Here is a 14,562-nt window from a genome sequence, read left to right on the forward strand (position 1 = left end):
GTTCCACCAATGTGATATACTGCTGCTAATCTTTTCACCCCAAAATGCAAAACCTTACATTTTTCCACATTAAATTGACATCCATTCTCCTTAGCCCAGTCCTCCAAACCATCCAAATCATCCTGCAAAAGTTTGACATCCTGAGCATTCACTATTGCTCTACCTAACTTTGCATCATCCACAAACAGATGCCCAGTTCCTCTCAGATTGTTTCCTATATTGTTATTGAAAAAATTGAACAGTAGCGGTCCAAGAACAGAACCCTGTGGCACACCGCTAGTCACAGGCCGTCTTTTGGACTCTACTCCTGAATAAACCACTCTCTGATATCTCCATTAACCACCCTCCTGTTCATCTTACCAACCCTATATCCCTTCTCATATGCTGCAGTTTACTGATTAGAATTCCATGTGGTATCCTATCAAAGGCTTTAGCAAGGTCCAGTAGAATCACTGTAAACCCGTTACCCTTATCCAGTTCAGCTGTCACTGTGCTATAGAATGTGAGAAAGTTACTGAGGCATGATCTACCCTTCACAAAACCATGCTGTCCCCCATAGAGTATCCCATTTTCATCTATCCAATGTTGTATTTTCCTCTTGACTATTTTCTCCAAGACCTTGACAACAATTCCTGATATGCTGATTGGCCGGTAATTTTCAACAGCAGTCTTGGAACCTCCTTTATGCAATGGAACTATTTTCCCCTCTTTCCACCCCCTTGGGACTAACCCAGACCTGAGACTCAAATTAAACAAAATGGTCAAAGGCACTGACAATTCTTTAGCCGCTTCTCGTACAACATGAGCTGGTATACCATCCAATCCCGCAGATGAGTTGACATCGAGGTTTTGTAATAGACTATTCACCTCCACTTCATTCATCACAATTCCCATATAAGCTGTTTGTTCTTCCATTCCTGCAATGTCACCACATATGGATGATATACTCTTGCAAAGTGCTCACTCAGTAATTCTACTATATCAACTGATTCGGTTACCTCCCTACCATCGGCATTCTTTAAAATCAATCTGCCGTATACATTTTTTCTTTTACTTGCAACATATTGAAAAAACTGTTTGGGATTCTCTTTAGCCTGCATGGCTAATGTTCTTTCATAATCTGCTTTTGCTTTTCTTACCACACTTGTTACCCTTCTGGCCTGGACTTTATACCATTCACGTGTCTGCAGGTCACCTTTCTCCATAAATTCCCTCCACATTTGTTTCTTTTTTTTCAGCTCAAGCTTAATGGTGTTATTCATCCATTTAATCCCTACTTGATTTATTATTTGGACTCTAGGTATACAGTCAGCCATTGCCTCCTGCAAAAACTTCTTAACCACCTCCCATGCACTATGAACATCCAGCCCTTGCAGTTTTACATGCCATGGCACTGAACCAATCAAACTCCTAAGCTTGTCATACTTACCATCCCGATAATTCCACATGTACTCTTTCTTAATTGTAAATTCCACACCATTAGCCACCTCCCAAGTCAAGACCCTATGATCTCTCTCACTAATTGGTGGCAATGTGGTCATATTAGTTATAGCCAAATCCTCAGATGCAATTACTAGGTCAAGCACTCTCTGACTCCTAGTATTTTCCATTACATGCTGTCGAAGATAGTTATCCCTTAATAACTGCAATTCCTTCCTCCTGTGTGTCCTCTCCTTCCTCCAGTCAATGCTACCATAGTTGAAATCTCCCATAATAATTACCCTCCTTCCACTCATTTCTTCTATTTGCTTACGCATACTATCTCCACCATCTTTTCCATCACCTGGTCTATAGCAGCACCCAATTATATATTTTGTTCTGCTAGCCTCAATCTCACACCAAATGGCCTCGAATGTGCTGTTTACTCTATCCTACAATTCAACTTCTATTCTCTTTGGCTGCAGCTCATCAGCTATCATCAATAATATTCTTCTCTCCATTTTATTCTCCCTGTCATTCCTGAACACACTATACCCCTCACATTCAATCCCACTAGCTATATCATCTTCAGTCAGCCATGTTTCACTAATGCCAATAACCTGTGGTCTGGAAGTGCTAACCAAGGCCAAAAATTCTTCCTTCTTGTTCCTAATACTCCTAGCATTAGTATACATGAATTGCAGACTGCCTTTATCCCCATTCCCCTACCTTGATGCCTTATACTAACTATCTCATTCTGATTTGTTGTCCTTATTCGTTCAGGCATGTTATACTCATTCATACACTCAACTGATTCCCTAAGGTCTGCATATCTACTCCCCCCCCCCTTAATAAATCTAGTTTCCCTGATTCTGCACGTCCACTTCATTCAACAACACTCTTTCAAGTCTCCTTATGCCGAATCCATTCAAATGCAAACCATCCATCTTATATAGATCCTTTCGCTATTCTCTACTATCCACACATCCACAAATTCCACACCACTCATCCTGCATAACCCACACATAAAGTCATTTGCAATTATGGGCCTCCTTCTAAACTCTTCACTGTCATACCACGGCAAAAGACTAATCATCCTAACTCTCTCACTCTTTTCTTTTGCTACATCAAATAATTCATTCAGGTCCTCTATCATTTCCATTTTAACTCCTTTCACATCATTCGTACCTGCCATTACTATCATTTCTTTCACCCTTTGCTTTTGCTTCCTAATAGACTCACTTATGTCCTTAATGGTCGCACCAGGTTGCTACGATTTTGTCAAATTCTCTACTATCACACCTCGTACTAATGAATCTCCATACAGCACTCACTCCTTCATTTTGTTTACGTTCACAATCATACTCTTATTTTTTCGTCATACTTTTTTTTATTGGCTGGTACACTCAGTAGACATTTGTGCATACGCTCCAGCTGCCGCTTTGCTTTATGTATCGCTTCGCTCAACAGCGTGATCTTACTCATTGCATCTATCTCATCTTTTTTATTATCTGTTAAACCATTATTTTGCTCTGTATTAATACCTTCATTCACACTTTCTACATTCATGCCCTCACAGCTCTCTGGTACAACCTCGCAATTTCTTATCATATTGCTATTTTCTACATTCTGAAATTTGACAAAAATATCACACTCACGACCTGAAATACACTTTAATTCCTCATTTTCCTTACATTTTCTACACACATTCATTCCATTATCATCATCTAACCATACTCCAACCGCTCTCTGCAAAGCATACATTTCGCAGATAGTATATTGAATAATCTCCTTTATATTACAGTTATTGAACAAAGATGGCGAACCATTATTACTAGCCGCCATTTTCCTTCTTACCGGAGCATTGTGCACGCTTCGTATTTTATGAAATTAATAATTGAAACACCAAAAACACACAAACAGACTAAGATACGAAAAGCAAACAAAACTATGTAATATTTGCACTTAAATAACCAAAAATAACTTAAAATAAGACTTATCTTATCAGAAGCTCTCAACAAACACTACAGACCACATGTTCCTCTAGCGGCAACTTTTGCCACTAGAGGGACTCACAAAATGCTACATGATGACTGCTGGATTTTTATTATTATTATTATTATTCAGGCCTCCATGGATTCAAGACTCATTGTGGGAGGTCCTTTCTAGGAAACACAAAGTCTATCATACCACTCCTTGAACTCACTGACCATTCTTGCTCTTATCACTCTATCAGGCATTGCATTCCATTGTTCAGTCATCCTCTATGCAAAGAAACCACTCTTCACCCTCTTGTTCACAGCTTCCTTTTGTAACTTCCAGGGATGGCCCCCTTGTCATCACTCCTTCCTGCTGTTCCACCAAGCAAAAGAACTCCCCAGTGTCCATCCTGTAACTACCTCTCAACAGTTTAAAAGTCTCAGTCATATCGCTTCTCCTTCTTCTATCTACCAAATTTTAGTCCACATTCACTCAGCGATCCTGATAACTAACATTGTACAGTCCTGAAACTATCTTTGTTATCCACCTCTGGATAACAAAGATGGTTTTTGTTATCCAGGTGTTGTCCAACTCTGTACCCTTTCCATGGTTAATTTATCCCCTTCAAATCCTGAGGACCAAATTTGTGAACAATAGTCTGTTGCAAAGACATTTGACAGAACATGGAACTCTCTTACTCAAATTGCAACAAATGGGAATGAATATGACACTGGTTATGTGGATAAGAGGGTGATCACTTCATGATCACTCTTAGCAATTGGAGAGATTTGCAATCCATTTATAACATCTGAAGTTAAAGAAAAATTCATTCTGTTTCTCCCCAGATGTTATCTCCTCAATCTGAGCTGTATTAGCATAAATAAAGTCACCTTTCTCTTATTTGCTAACTAATTTGCCCACAGTTTTAATATTTGTTGCTAGATCTATAGCGACATCCAACTAAATATTTCATCCTGACCATCTCCATCTTATACCATACTATCTCAAAACTGCTGCATGTATTTTCACCTTGCATGTCCACCTTAGATAGGCATAACTTTTCTGCTCTTATCAAGATCACTTCCCCTTTCCTTTCTGTCCTATCTCTCATCACTAAAAAAAAAAAAAAACACCTTGCCTCTGAGTCTATTCCTATTAGGATGTCAATCTTATCCAACCACATCTCTCTCTTATTTTGACAGTTTTTGGGTAAATTATCTTGATGAACATAAGAATTTCATTTCTCTTATTTCAGACACTTCTGTCTTTCATAAACAATAATAGCTCATTTTTGGCTCTGTAACAAGTTTCACTGACACCACTTTTCAGATGTGATTCCTCCTATACATTCCTCTCTATTACCAGTCATTTCACAACAATTTCCCAGACTGAAATGTCCCATTCACACATCCCTGGCCATCCTTTTCCTTTCTTGTGAGCTACCACCTTCACTTCTACATCCAGCATCTGCACTTTTCACATTACTTCATCCTGTCTCACCTCATTTTCCTCTGTGTCTTGCATTCCTTTTCTCTCATTCTCCTCATTTACACTACTCATCTCTCCATTCACAAGCACTCCTTCAATCTCTCCTTCCCTACTTTCTTGCTGTTCCACATCATCTCATACTTCCTCAGATCTTCTATTCACTGCAGTCACTACTCTCCCTTTCAGCAATAGCCTCTCCATTTGACTCCCATCAAAGCCATTTAAATACAGTCTATCTCTAATATATATACTGTTCCATTCTCTCAAAATCATTCCACACATGCACAAAGCTACATGCTCCTTTCTCTTGACAGGACTTCACTAGCATACTATTCATTATCATTGCTTGCCATCTCAGCTCATCACCATCATACCTAACCAACACACTGGCTACCTTTCTACCACTATCTTTAACTCTCCTAATCAACCTCTGTTATCCATTTTTACATTCTCCTTATCTTAACAAAATCAATCAGTCATTCATTCCAATTGACCAACGTCAACTGTTTTTCTTGCCTACTCCTGATGTCCAATGCCTCAGTTACTCTGCTTATTCTACCCCCAAGAAACAAACCTTGTGCCCCTTCTCATTCACTACACCTCTGATAATTGAATCTCCTTACAGCACCACCATCAAAACATTCATTACCACTTTCCTTTCACCCAACCATCTTTCATTTTATTCTTCCTTAGTCTTCTATGCATATTTTCATTCTTCTCATTTCACTTTTCATGTGCTTCATCTTTTGCCTCAGCTTATTCAGCTCCCCTTTCATGTATTGAATTACTTTCTTGCTTATTCAGACTCTCTATCTTGTCATTAATCATGCTTTCTTTCTTATTGTTCTTCACACTTGTTATCTAACTGTCATGCTCCCCTTCTTACTTTAAGTCTCACTCTCTTTCTCATCATCAATCTCATACACTGTGTTATTGTGAGTTACATTCCCTTCTGTACCTACATTCATAGTTTCTTGTTCTCCCTTTTGCTTGCTGTTGCTCATATTCAAAGAAGTCTCATAATCCATGAACTTATCACACTTTTTACCTACCCATACTTGCTCACTTCTCTTATTTAACCTCTCTATTCGGCACATCTACTCTCCATACACATCCTCAAATAATTATTCTTTATCTGTATATGATCCTCAAAATATTATCCAAACCTGAGAGTGTTCAGTAAATGACTATACTAATAAATATAATAGTGTAATAATGCAAGTAAAAAAAATGTACATAGAAGATAACATATATTTAAAATCTACTGATAAAAATTTTTGGTCATTACATTTTGTTTCTAACTGCAATTTTGTGGAAGTCAGATTATACAAATTACAATTGAATGTTTGGTGGATCAAGTTTTCTGTTTAGAGTACTATGGTATTAATATTTAATTCTGTATGTATGCATGCTGCTTTATAGGAAACAGAAGAAAAAATCAAGGTAAGTATATTTTCTGTGAACTTATTGTGCCACAAACTGATTTTGTTTTGATTTTTGGCATTTTATTTTGAAACTGTCTTCAGATTATCACATTTATTTGTACTCCTCTACATGCTGCTGTTAATAATCAGGAAAGAAAAAGAAAAACAGATCAGGTAACTTCATCTCTTAGATTTTATTATTTTAAGATTAATTGTTCTTCATATTAGGGTGGCTTCTATTTCCATATCTGATGCTCATTTTCCACTGCACTATATTACTATATTATATATAACAACTTTCTTCTTTAAAATAGAATTGGTATATTGTATACAGAATTGATATATCTTATGCTTCTCAAAAATATTTTGATAGTTGTAATACTGAAGAGGACATCCAGTTTTGTTGAAATTTTATAAAGAAATTAATAATATTTAGTTCACATTTGATCTGAATAAAGCAGTGATTCTTTATATAGCTGTTTAATTTAAGACAAGGTCATCATAATCACTATGAAATCCCACAACTGCCACAGCAAACTTCTTAACAATGTTAGCAATACTGAAACATATGAAACCACTAATAATGATCACTTAGAAGACTAAAAAAATATTTAAAAAAAACTCGGATTATTTAGACATCATAAAGATAACATTAACTTTTCTATCCCACAAAACATTACTGTGTTCACCTTGAAACTGCCTTTCATTCTTTGAACAAATCCACCTCCCACCAAATATCCAAGTTTCTTGTCAGGATGACTGACAAGACTTCTGAATGGGTGTTATAGGATATCATCTAATGAATTTTTTGTTATATGGGAGGTGGGAAGAGAACATGGAGCATCCATGGAAGTTAAATTTCCTCATGGTTAAGAAAGAGGTAAGAGCTAGATTTTTATCTCACAGATCTGTGAGTGAGTGAATTAGTTTGTCTCTTGATGTGGTGAGGATATCTAGTGTAAGAGAGGGTATGATAGCTGGTTTGGATGACTATAGGTGCTCTCAAATACAAAAATTTTCCAATTTTTGTATTTGAGAGCACAACAAATACAACTTAGAGGATAATTGCAATGTTAAAACAAACTTTGACATGTAAGAATAAGGAAGTCATTTTGCTTCTTTACGAAGTCTTGATAAGACCACACCTGGACTATTATCCAAGAAAGTCAAACAGGAATTGCAGATGAAAAAGAGGTTATGAAAGACATATAAAGAGAGAGAAGTGGGGAGGAACATAAAGCTCAAGCTAGGAAGGAGCCTGGTATAGCAAGAAGCAAAAATTAGAACATTACAGGGGATTAGGTCTGTAATCCAAGAAGAATCCTTGGGATTCTTCTTGGATTTTTATGTGACCAGGAGAAGAAATGATCTTGTTAGATGGAGATGGTGGTTTGGTGATCAATGTTGATGACATAGTAGAGCTGCTTAATGATCATTTAGAATGTTTCATCCTGGTAAAGTAAGTTTCATTCCTGTGGGAATAGGGAGAGTTGAAATGAATGAAGAGTATGTATTTCAAATAAATTTCAGTAAGGTAGTGGGACTATATGAGATTTTGCCATGTGTTTTAAGGAAATGTGGAATGACTGTGCTATTGACCTGGCTGTTTAATGACGCAGTGGAGCAGGTGGAAGAACAGTAAGGAGTGGAAGGGCAGCAAGTTAGTTAGTGCCCCTGTAGTAGTGGATTGGATTGGAAATTGGCTTTCTGATAGTTAAGAAAGAAGCTTACAAGTGAGGTTTCACATGGTTCTGGGACCACTACTGCTCAACTTTTTTTTTGTCAGTGATAATGTCACTGGATTACAAAGAGATATTCAGTTGTTTACACATGATTCAAAACATTCGAGGGTTGTTAGTAATAGTACTGATGTTGTGGTTCTTCAGAAGGATTTAAATATGCCAGAAAGGTAAGAAAATAAATGAATGGGGATATCAGTTTAACGCTTTGAAATTTGAGATCCATAAGATGGGAGACTTCAAGGGATTTTGGGATTACAGCAAACAGAAATTTGAAGTTGAGAGAATATATTCTAAAGACAACCTAGATGATTACCACTGTATTAAGGACGATGTTGACTAGGAGAGATAAGAGGATGGTAGTTCCATCGTATAAAGCATTAATTAGATTACTAGATTACATCTGGATTATTGTGCTCAGATATGGTCACCAGGATTTGAAGGAGATAAAGTAACATTGGAGAGGATATGAAAGTGGTTAACAAAAATTATGAAAATAGGACTGTACAATTGGTTATAGGATAGAATAAGGGCATGTAACCTGCAGAACACTGCACAACACAAAGAAAATTCCATTTCTAGTTGTTGCTGCCAACTCTGATTTCTTTTAAAAATGAGAATTGCTCCTTTTAAAAATGGGAGAGGATCCATTTCACTTTAGAAAAAGAAAACAATTGTTACCTTAATCATACATCAACCTTATAGATCCTTTGATTGTCTGTGGTCTACACACCTATCCACACCTATCCACCCACACACGCAGATACATTCCATAGCAGTCGCATCACAAATCCTTAACCATTTTGACAGTATGGCAGTTTAGAAACTTTGTTAAACAGGACAAAATTGATTTGCTCTGGCAATGCACTGCTGAACTTAACCACACTTAACCACATACATAACCTTCTTAGCCAGTGACTACAGTTCCCACCAGGTTAGAAAAATATGAACACCCCAAATCCATTCATTCCCCCTTCTCATATCCTCACAAACACAGACTACAGCAGATCATCACCATCCCATATATTTGGAAGATCTGAAAGTGAAAAAAATAAATAAATAAAATAATATATATATATATATACCGTATTTTATGCCTTATAAGACATGCTTTTTTGTACCTAAAATTTATCTGATAATTAGAATGTGTCCTATTAGCTGATTGTGTCTTACAAACCCAGTGTATCTTATACTCTGATGTGTTTTGTATATATGCAGAGTTACGGTGATGCATGTATTTGTATGTATGCAGAGTTACATCGCTTGTCAGTAATGCGTGATCAGTTTGAATAGTTGCATGGTCATTAACGGTCATGCATTTAAATAATCAATACATTATATTTACATTTTTTTTCATAATCCATGGATTCTACAAAGCACAGACATAGCTATACAATTGCATTTAAGCATAGTGTGATTGAGTATGCAAGAAAAGAATGCAATAGGGCAGCAAAGCAACAGGCCTCCACCTACAGAAAAAGATGGTACAAACTTGGAGGAAACAAGAGCAGCAATTAATAAAAGCAGATTCTAAAAATCACAATCTCCACAGAAATCTGATGAAATGGCCAGAAATTGAAAATGAATTAAAAACTTGGATAATAGAGCCAAGAAGATCTGGTTTCTGCATATCTACAAAAATGATTACTCAACAAGCAAAAATATTAGCAACAGAAAGAAATGTCATCGATTTTGCAGGGTCACCATCATGGTGCTTTAGATTTATGAAGAGAAATAATTTATGCATGTGTGCAAAAACAAAAATATCACAAAAAATGCCAGACGAATTTAAAAATAAAATTATCGAGTTTCACAAATTCATCACAAATGCTAGAAAGCAAGACAATTTTGAACTTTCACAGATGGTTAAGGATGAAGTGCCTCTGACTTTTGATGTGCCCTCAAACAAGACTGTTGACCACAACGGTACAACTTCCAGTCATTAAAAAAACACTATACTGTTGTTTTGTCATGCTCTACAGATGGACAAAATCACCACCTTTTTTAATTTTTAAAAGAAAGACAATACCCAAAGAAAAACTTCCCATACCTTCATCCATTCATCCATCCTTTTGGATGGATGGATGAAAGTGTGGTCTGGATGCCCTGGCAGTTTATATGTCAGAAACCTGCTTTGTTAGTAGATCAGTTTAGATGCCATAAAACCGATGCTATTAAGAATGGACTTCGCAAAATGAACCCAGAAATAGCTGTAATCCCAGGAGGACTCACCTCCATGCTTCAACGTTTAGATATATTAATAAATAAACCATTTAAAGGATTTATGAGGGGGAAAATGGGTCAATTCTGCAATCTCCAAATTTTGAGGAAATAGGTAGGAGAAAGAAAGCCACAATTTTGCAGGTGTGCAAATGGGTAAAGAGTTCATGGAATGAAGCAAAATTATTATAAAATCATTTCAAAAGTGTGGCATTAGTAATTCTCTCGACAGTACAGAGAATTGACTTATTATTTCAAGACAGCAATGATTCGGTTTCTGATGAAGAATTAAGTTCAAAAATTTTGAGAGTGAAGGTGAGGGTGAATAAAGATTTGATATGCAGATTAATGAAATTTATAAAAATTATTTTGTTTATATGTATTATTATATGTATATTATATATATTATTATACAGGGTGTTCGGGATAAATTTGACATATTTATAATTAATTATATTTTTCCGTAAGTTACATGTATTAACACACACTTCTCTTCATTTAAAAGTTTGGACCCTTCTTCATTCATATACAAGATGTCAGAAAGGATGGATAGCTGGAACCCACCTGAATCATGGAAGAGAATAACTTGTATCATGATGATTCGTGCCCGCCATCAAAATAAGGATATTACGACTGCTGCCCAATGCTCCCTGAATACAGTAAAAACAATCAGGCATGAACTAGAGACTTGCAGTGGTGACTACGAGGATGTAGCAAGAAGAAAGATCCCTAGCAGACGATCTGATTGCGTTCGTACAGCAGAATTCCTCGCAAATCTGCAGGAACAGGTGTTGAAGAACCCTGGCATTGGAATTCGGGCTTTGTTCGTGGAGTTGCTAACTGTAGTCAAGCCCTGGATAACAAGGGTAGCCAATGGTAGGCCGTATGTATGGCAGCAGGATTCGGCCCCTTGCCACACCTCTGGGAAAAGTCAAAAATGGTTGTCTGAAAATTTCTACGACTTCACCAGTCCAAATGTTTGGCCTCCAAACTCCCCAGACCTTAACCCCATGGATTATTTTGTATGGGGCGCAGTTGAAAAAGACACCAATCGCACTTCCAGTAATACAAAAGCCCAGTTAATGGATAAAATTAAAACAGTTTTTGCGGCCCTTCCCAGGGAGACTGTAGCATCAGCTTGTTCGAGGTTCCGAAGCAGAATTGAAGCTGTGATCGATGCTAATGGTGGTTATTTTGAGTAAATCTTGTTGATAGTATTGTAATTAACTCTGCCTGTAATGTTTTTTTGTCAATTCATTAAATTTAATAGATACAAAGAAGATTTTCTTTTTCCTTACGAAACTGTCAAATTTATCCCGAACACCCTGTATGTTAGATTTGTATTTGCCCATGCTTGGGTAAAGGATTAAAACAAGATTATAATTTCTTATCAAGTGTAATTTATTTTCTAATCAAACAACACTTACTATCTCTAAATACAAGTAGTCAAGTTGCTAAGATATTTTACATGAAAATTTTTTAGCTCATACTTAGATAAAGAATTAAAAAAATATAATTTCTTGTCAAGTATAATCTACCTCAGTACATGTATCCTTTCTTTTAGGCTTGCACGGTGATCTGAATGCATTTTTGGAAATTATGGAGACAACTACCATGTTTGAATAAAAACTTTAGTTTAATATTACTAAAATTTACAATTCGACGTTTCGACCTTTATGTCAAGGTCATCTTCTGGAGCGTACAAATATACACAAGAAACAAGCTATACTACAATCAGACTGGTTCGTTAAAGATACTGACCAACCGCTACCACAATTGTTGGCCTAACCTCTGGTGAAAAAAAAAAATAATAAATAAATAAAAAATAAATAAATAAATAAATAAAATAAAAAAAAATTTTAAAAATTAAAAAAAAAAATAAATAAATAAAAAATTATACATCAATGCTAGAGTCCTATTATTTGTGTTGTCTACTATATACATATATTAACATCATTCCAGCCAGTTGGAGTGGAATGGTTTCTAATACTAGCGGATTGGCTAGAGTCCTGACTTATGTTGAATCTTTCATATTAGGTTGGCTGAATGTGTGCCATCCAGATCCTTGGAATTTTCATACCATCTTTATTGTTGATATTTGGGTGGTTTATCAGGATTTCGCAGGATTCTTTAAATTTTCTTTCGTACCATGTTTTTGTGCGGTGTAAGGAGCAGGTGCTTTTCCAGTTGATTTGGTGTAAGGTGTTAAGTGCGTGGTCTGAGAGGCCAGCTTCACCATAATGGTTATATTTAATGTGTCTAATGTGTTCTTTCTTGCGTATAGGGATTGTCCGTCCTGTTTCACCAATGTACGGTAAGTACTTACCGTACATGGTACATTGTTTCACCAATAATTGTACATTGTTTCACCAATGTACGGTAAGTACTTACCGTACATTGGTGAAACAGGACGGACAATCCCTATACGCAAGAAAGAACACATTAGACACATTAAATATAACCATTATGGTGAAGCTGGCCTCTCAGACCACGCACTTAACACCTTACACCAAATCAACTGGAAAAGCACCTGCTCCTTACACCGCAAAAAACATGGTATGAAAGAAAATTTAAAGAATCCTGCAAAATCCTGATAAACCACCCAAATATCAACAATAAAGATGGTATGAAAATTCCAAGGATCTGGATGGCACACATTCAGCCAACCTAATATGAAAGATTCAACATAAGTCAGGACTCTAGCCAATCTGCTAATATTAGAAACCATTCCACTCCAACTGGCTGGAATGATGTTAATATATGTATATAGTAGACAACACAAATAATAATACTCTAGCGTTGATGTATAATTTTTTTATTTATTTATTTATTTTTATTTTTATTTTTTTTTCACCAGAGGTCAGGCCAACAATTGTGGTAGCAGTTGGTCAGTGTCTTTAACGAACCAGTCTGATTGTAGTATAGCTTGTTTCTTGTGTATATTTGTACGCTCCAGAAGATGACGATGAAGAAGTCGAAACGTCGAATTGTAAATTTTAGTAATATTAAACTAAAGTTTTTATTCAAACACGGTAGTTGTCTCCATAATTTCCAAAAATGCATGAGTACATGTATCTTTACCAGTGTGTTGTTTCTTTACATTTTTACTTTCGTGTTAGGTTCAGTAGCTTGTCACAGCCAAGTAACATGGCTTCTTAGATTCTTGATGTTGCTTATGATAGGGCAGTTAATCCTGTCTATATTTTATGCTGTGGATGTAAATTGGTATGTTCTTCTGGGTGGTTTGACCATTTTGCATGATGTAAAACCTGAACTTCTACTGCCCACTGCTACTACTAGTATTTTTATTTTCTCTTTGTCTGTAAATTGCATGTGATCTCAAGGCCAATTTAACTGTATGCAGGATGAAAAAACCAGGTTTTCAGGAGAAAAAAAATCATGCTACCTCCATATGAGATCAGCTAACTCATCTTCAACCGAAAAAGCTCATATAAAGATTATTCTAATCATGATGAGAATCGAGCCCAGGCCTATTCCGGGCACAACATACCATCATTCTTCCAATTTTGCTACAGAGGTGCAGTATGAGTTAACAGTCAACATATATAAATTTGAATACCAGACAGACTAAAGATAAGTAAATATTCCTTGTAATTTAGAGAGAGAGAGAGAGCAAAGTTGGAAAAGGTTTGCAAAACAATATTTTTACTTTAGTCAACTGAATTAAAGAAAGCTTTCAATTAAGACATATACACTTTTGTTTTTAATTTGTTGAATAAATGATGTATTTTCATATTACTGAGATCTCATTTCTTTATCTGTTTTACAGTAAAGCCCCATTTGTTTATCCATCACTTAAAGATGATTCCAGACAGGAGGTCAGTTATTGGAGAAAGTATGAAACAATTATTCCAAAAACTAGAGAGAATATTTGGGATGCACTTATTTTTGGATTGGATAAATACCAGTAGGTGTTCTCATGTTTAATTAAAAATATATGAGAAATAGCAATAGCCGAAGAGAGCAGATGTATGTGTTCTGGATATCTTTCTTTTCACTTCTAGCTTACTGAACTTATAATATTCTTTGTTAATAAATATTATCCTCTTTTTCTGTGTATTGCCTTCTTCCAGGATTCTGATCTTAGCATGGTCTTTTTGAATACTATTCTTACGGCACCACTGTCCTCTAAGTCTCTTTCCATCAGTCTAGCTGTCGTTCTACATATGTTTTGAGGCATTAAAAGCATAGAGTCCCATATATATATATTTTTAAATAACTCTACAATAGCTGTGTCAAGTAAATATGTTCAGTAATTTGATGATTATTAT

At 36.0% G+C, this 14,562-nt stretch overlaps 1 protein-coding gene across 1 annotated transcript in view; it reads left to right on the forward strand.

The window, feature by feature from the left end:
- The window catches only part of LOC150097776 (dynein regulatory complex protein 1-like), a 303,397-nt gene that overhangs the window by 273,836 nt on the left and 14,999 nt on the right, over nt 1-14,562 (forward strand). Inside the window, exon 16 of the mRNA XM_090406989.1 lies at nt 14,061-14,198. Coding sequence (XP_090263115.1) covers nt 14,061-14,198 — 138 coding nt within the window. The remainder of the gene's footprint in view (nt 1-14,060; nt 14,199-14,562) is intronic.

Source organism: Typopeltis vanoorti, chromosome 17 (assembly GCF_054136105.1).
Source record: "Typopeltis vanoorti isolate ZY-2024b chromosome 17, IOZ_Tvanoo_1.0, whole genome shotgun sequence".
Taxonomy (NCBI): Eukaryota; Metazoa; Arthropoda; class Arachnida; order Uropygi; family Thelyphonidae; genus Typopeltis; species Typopeltis vanoorti.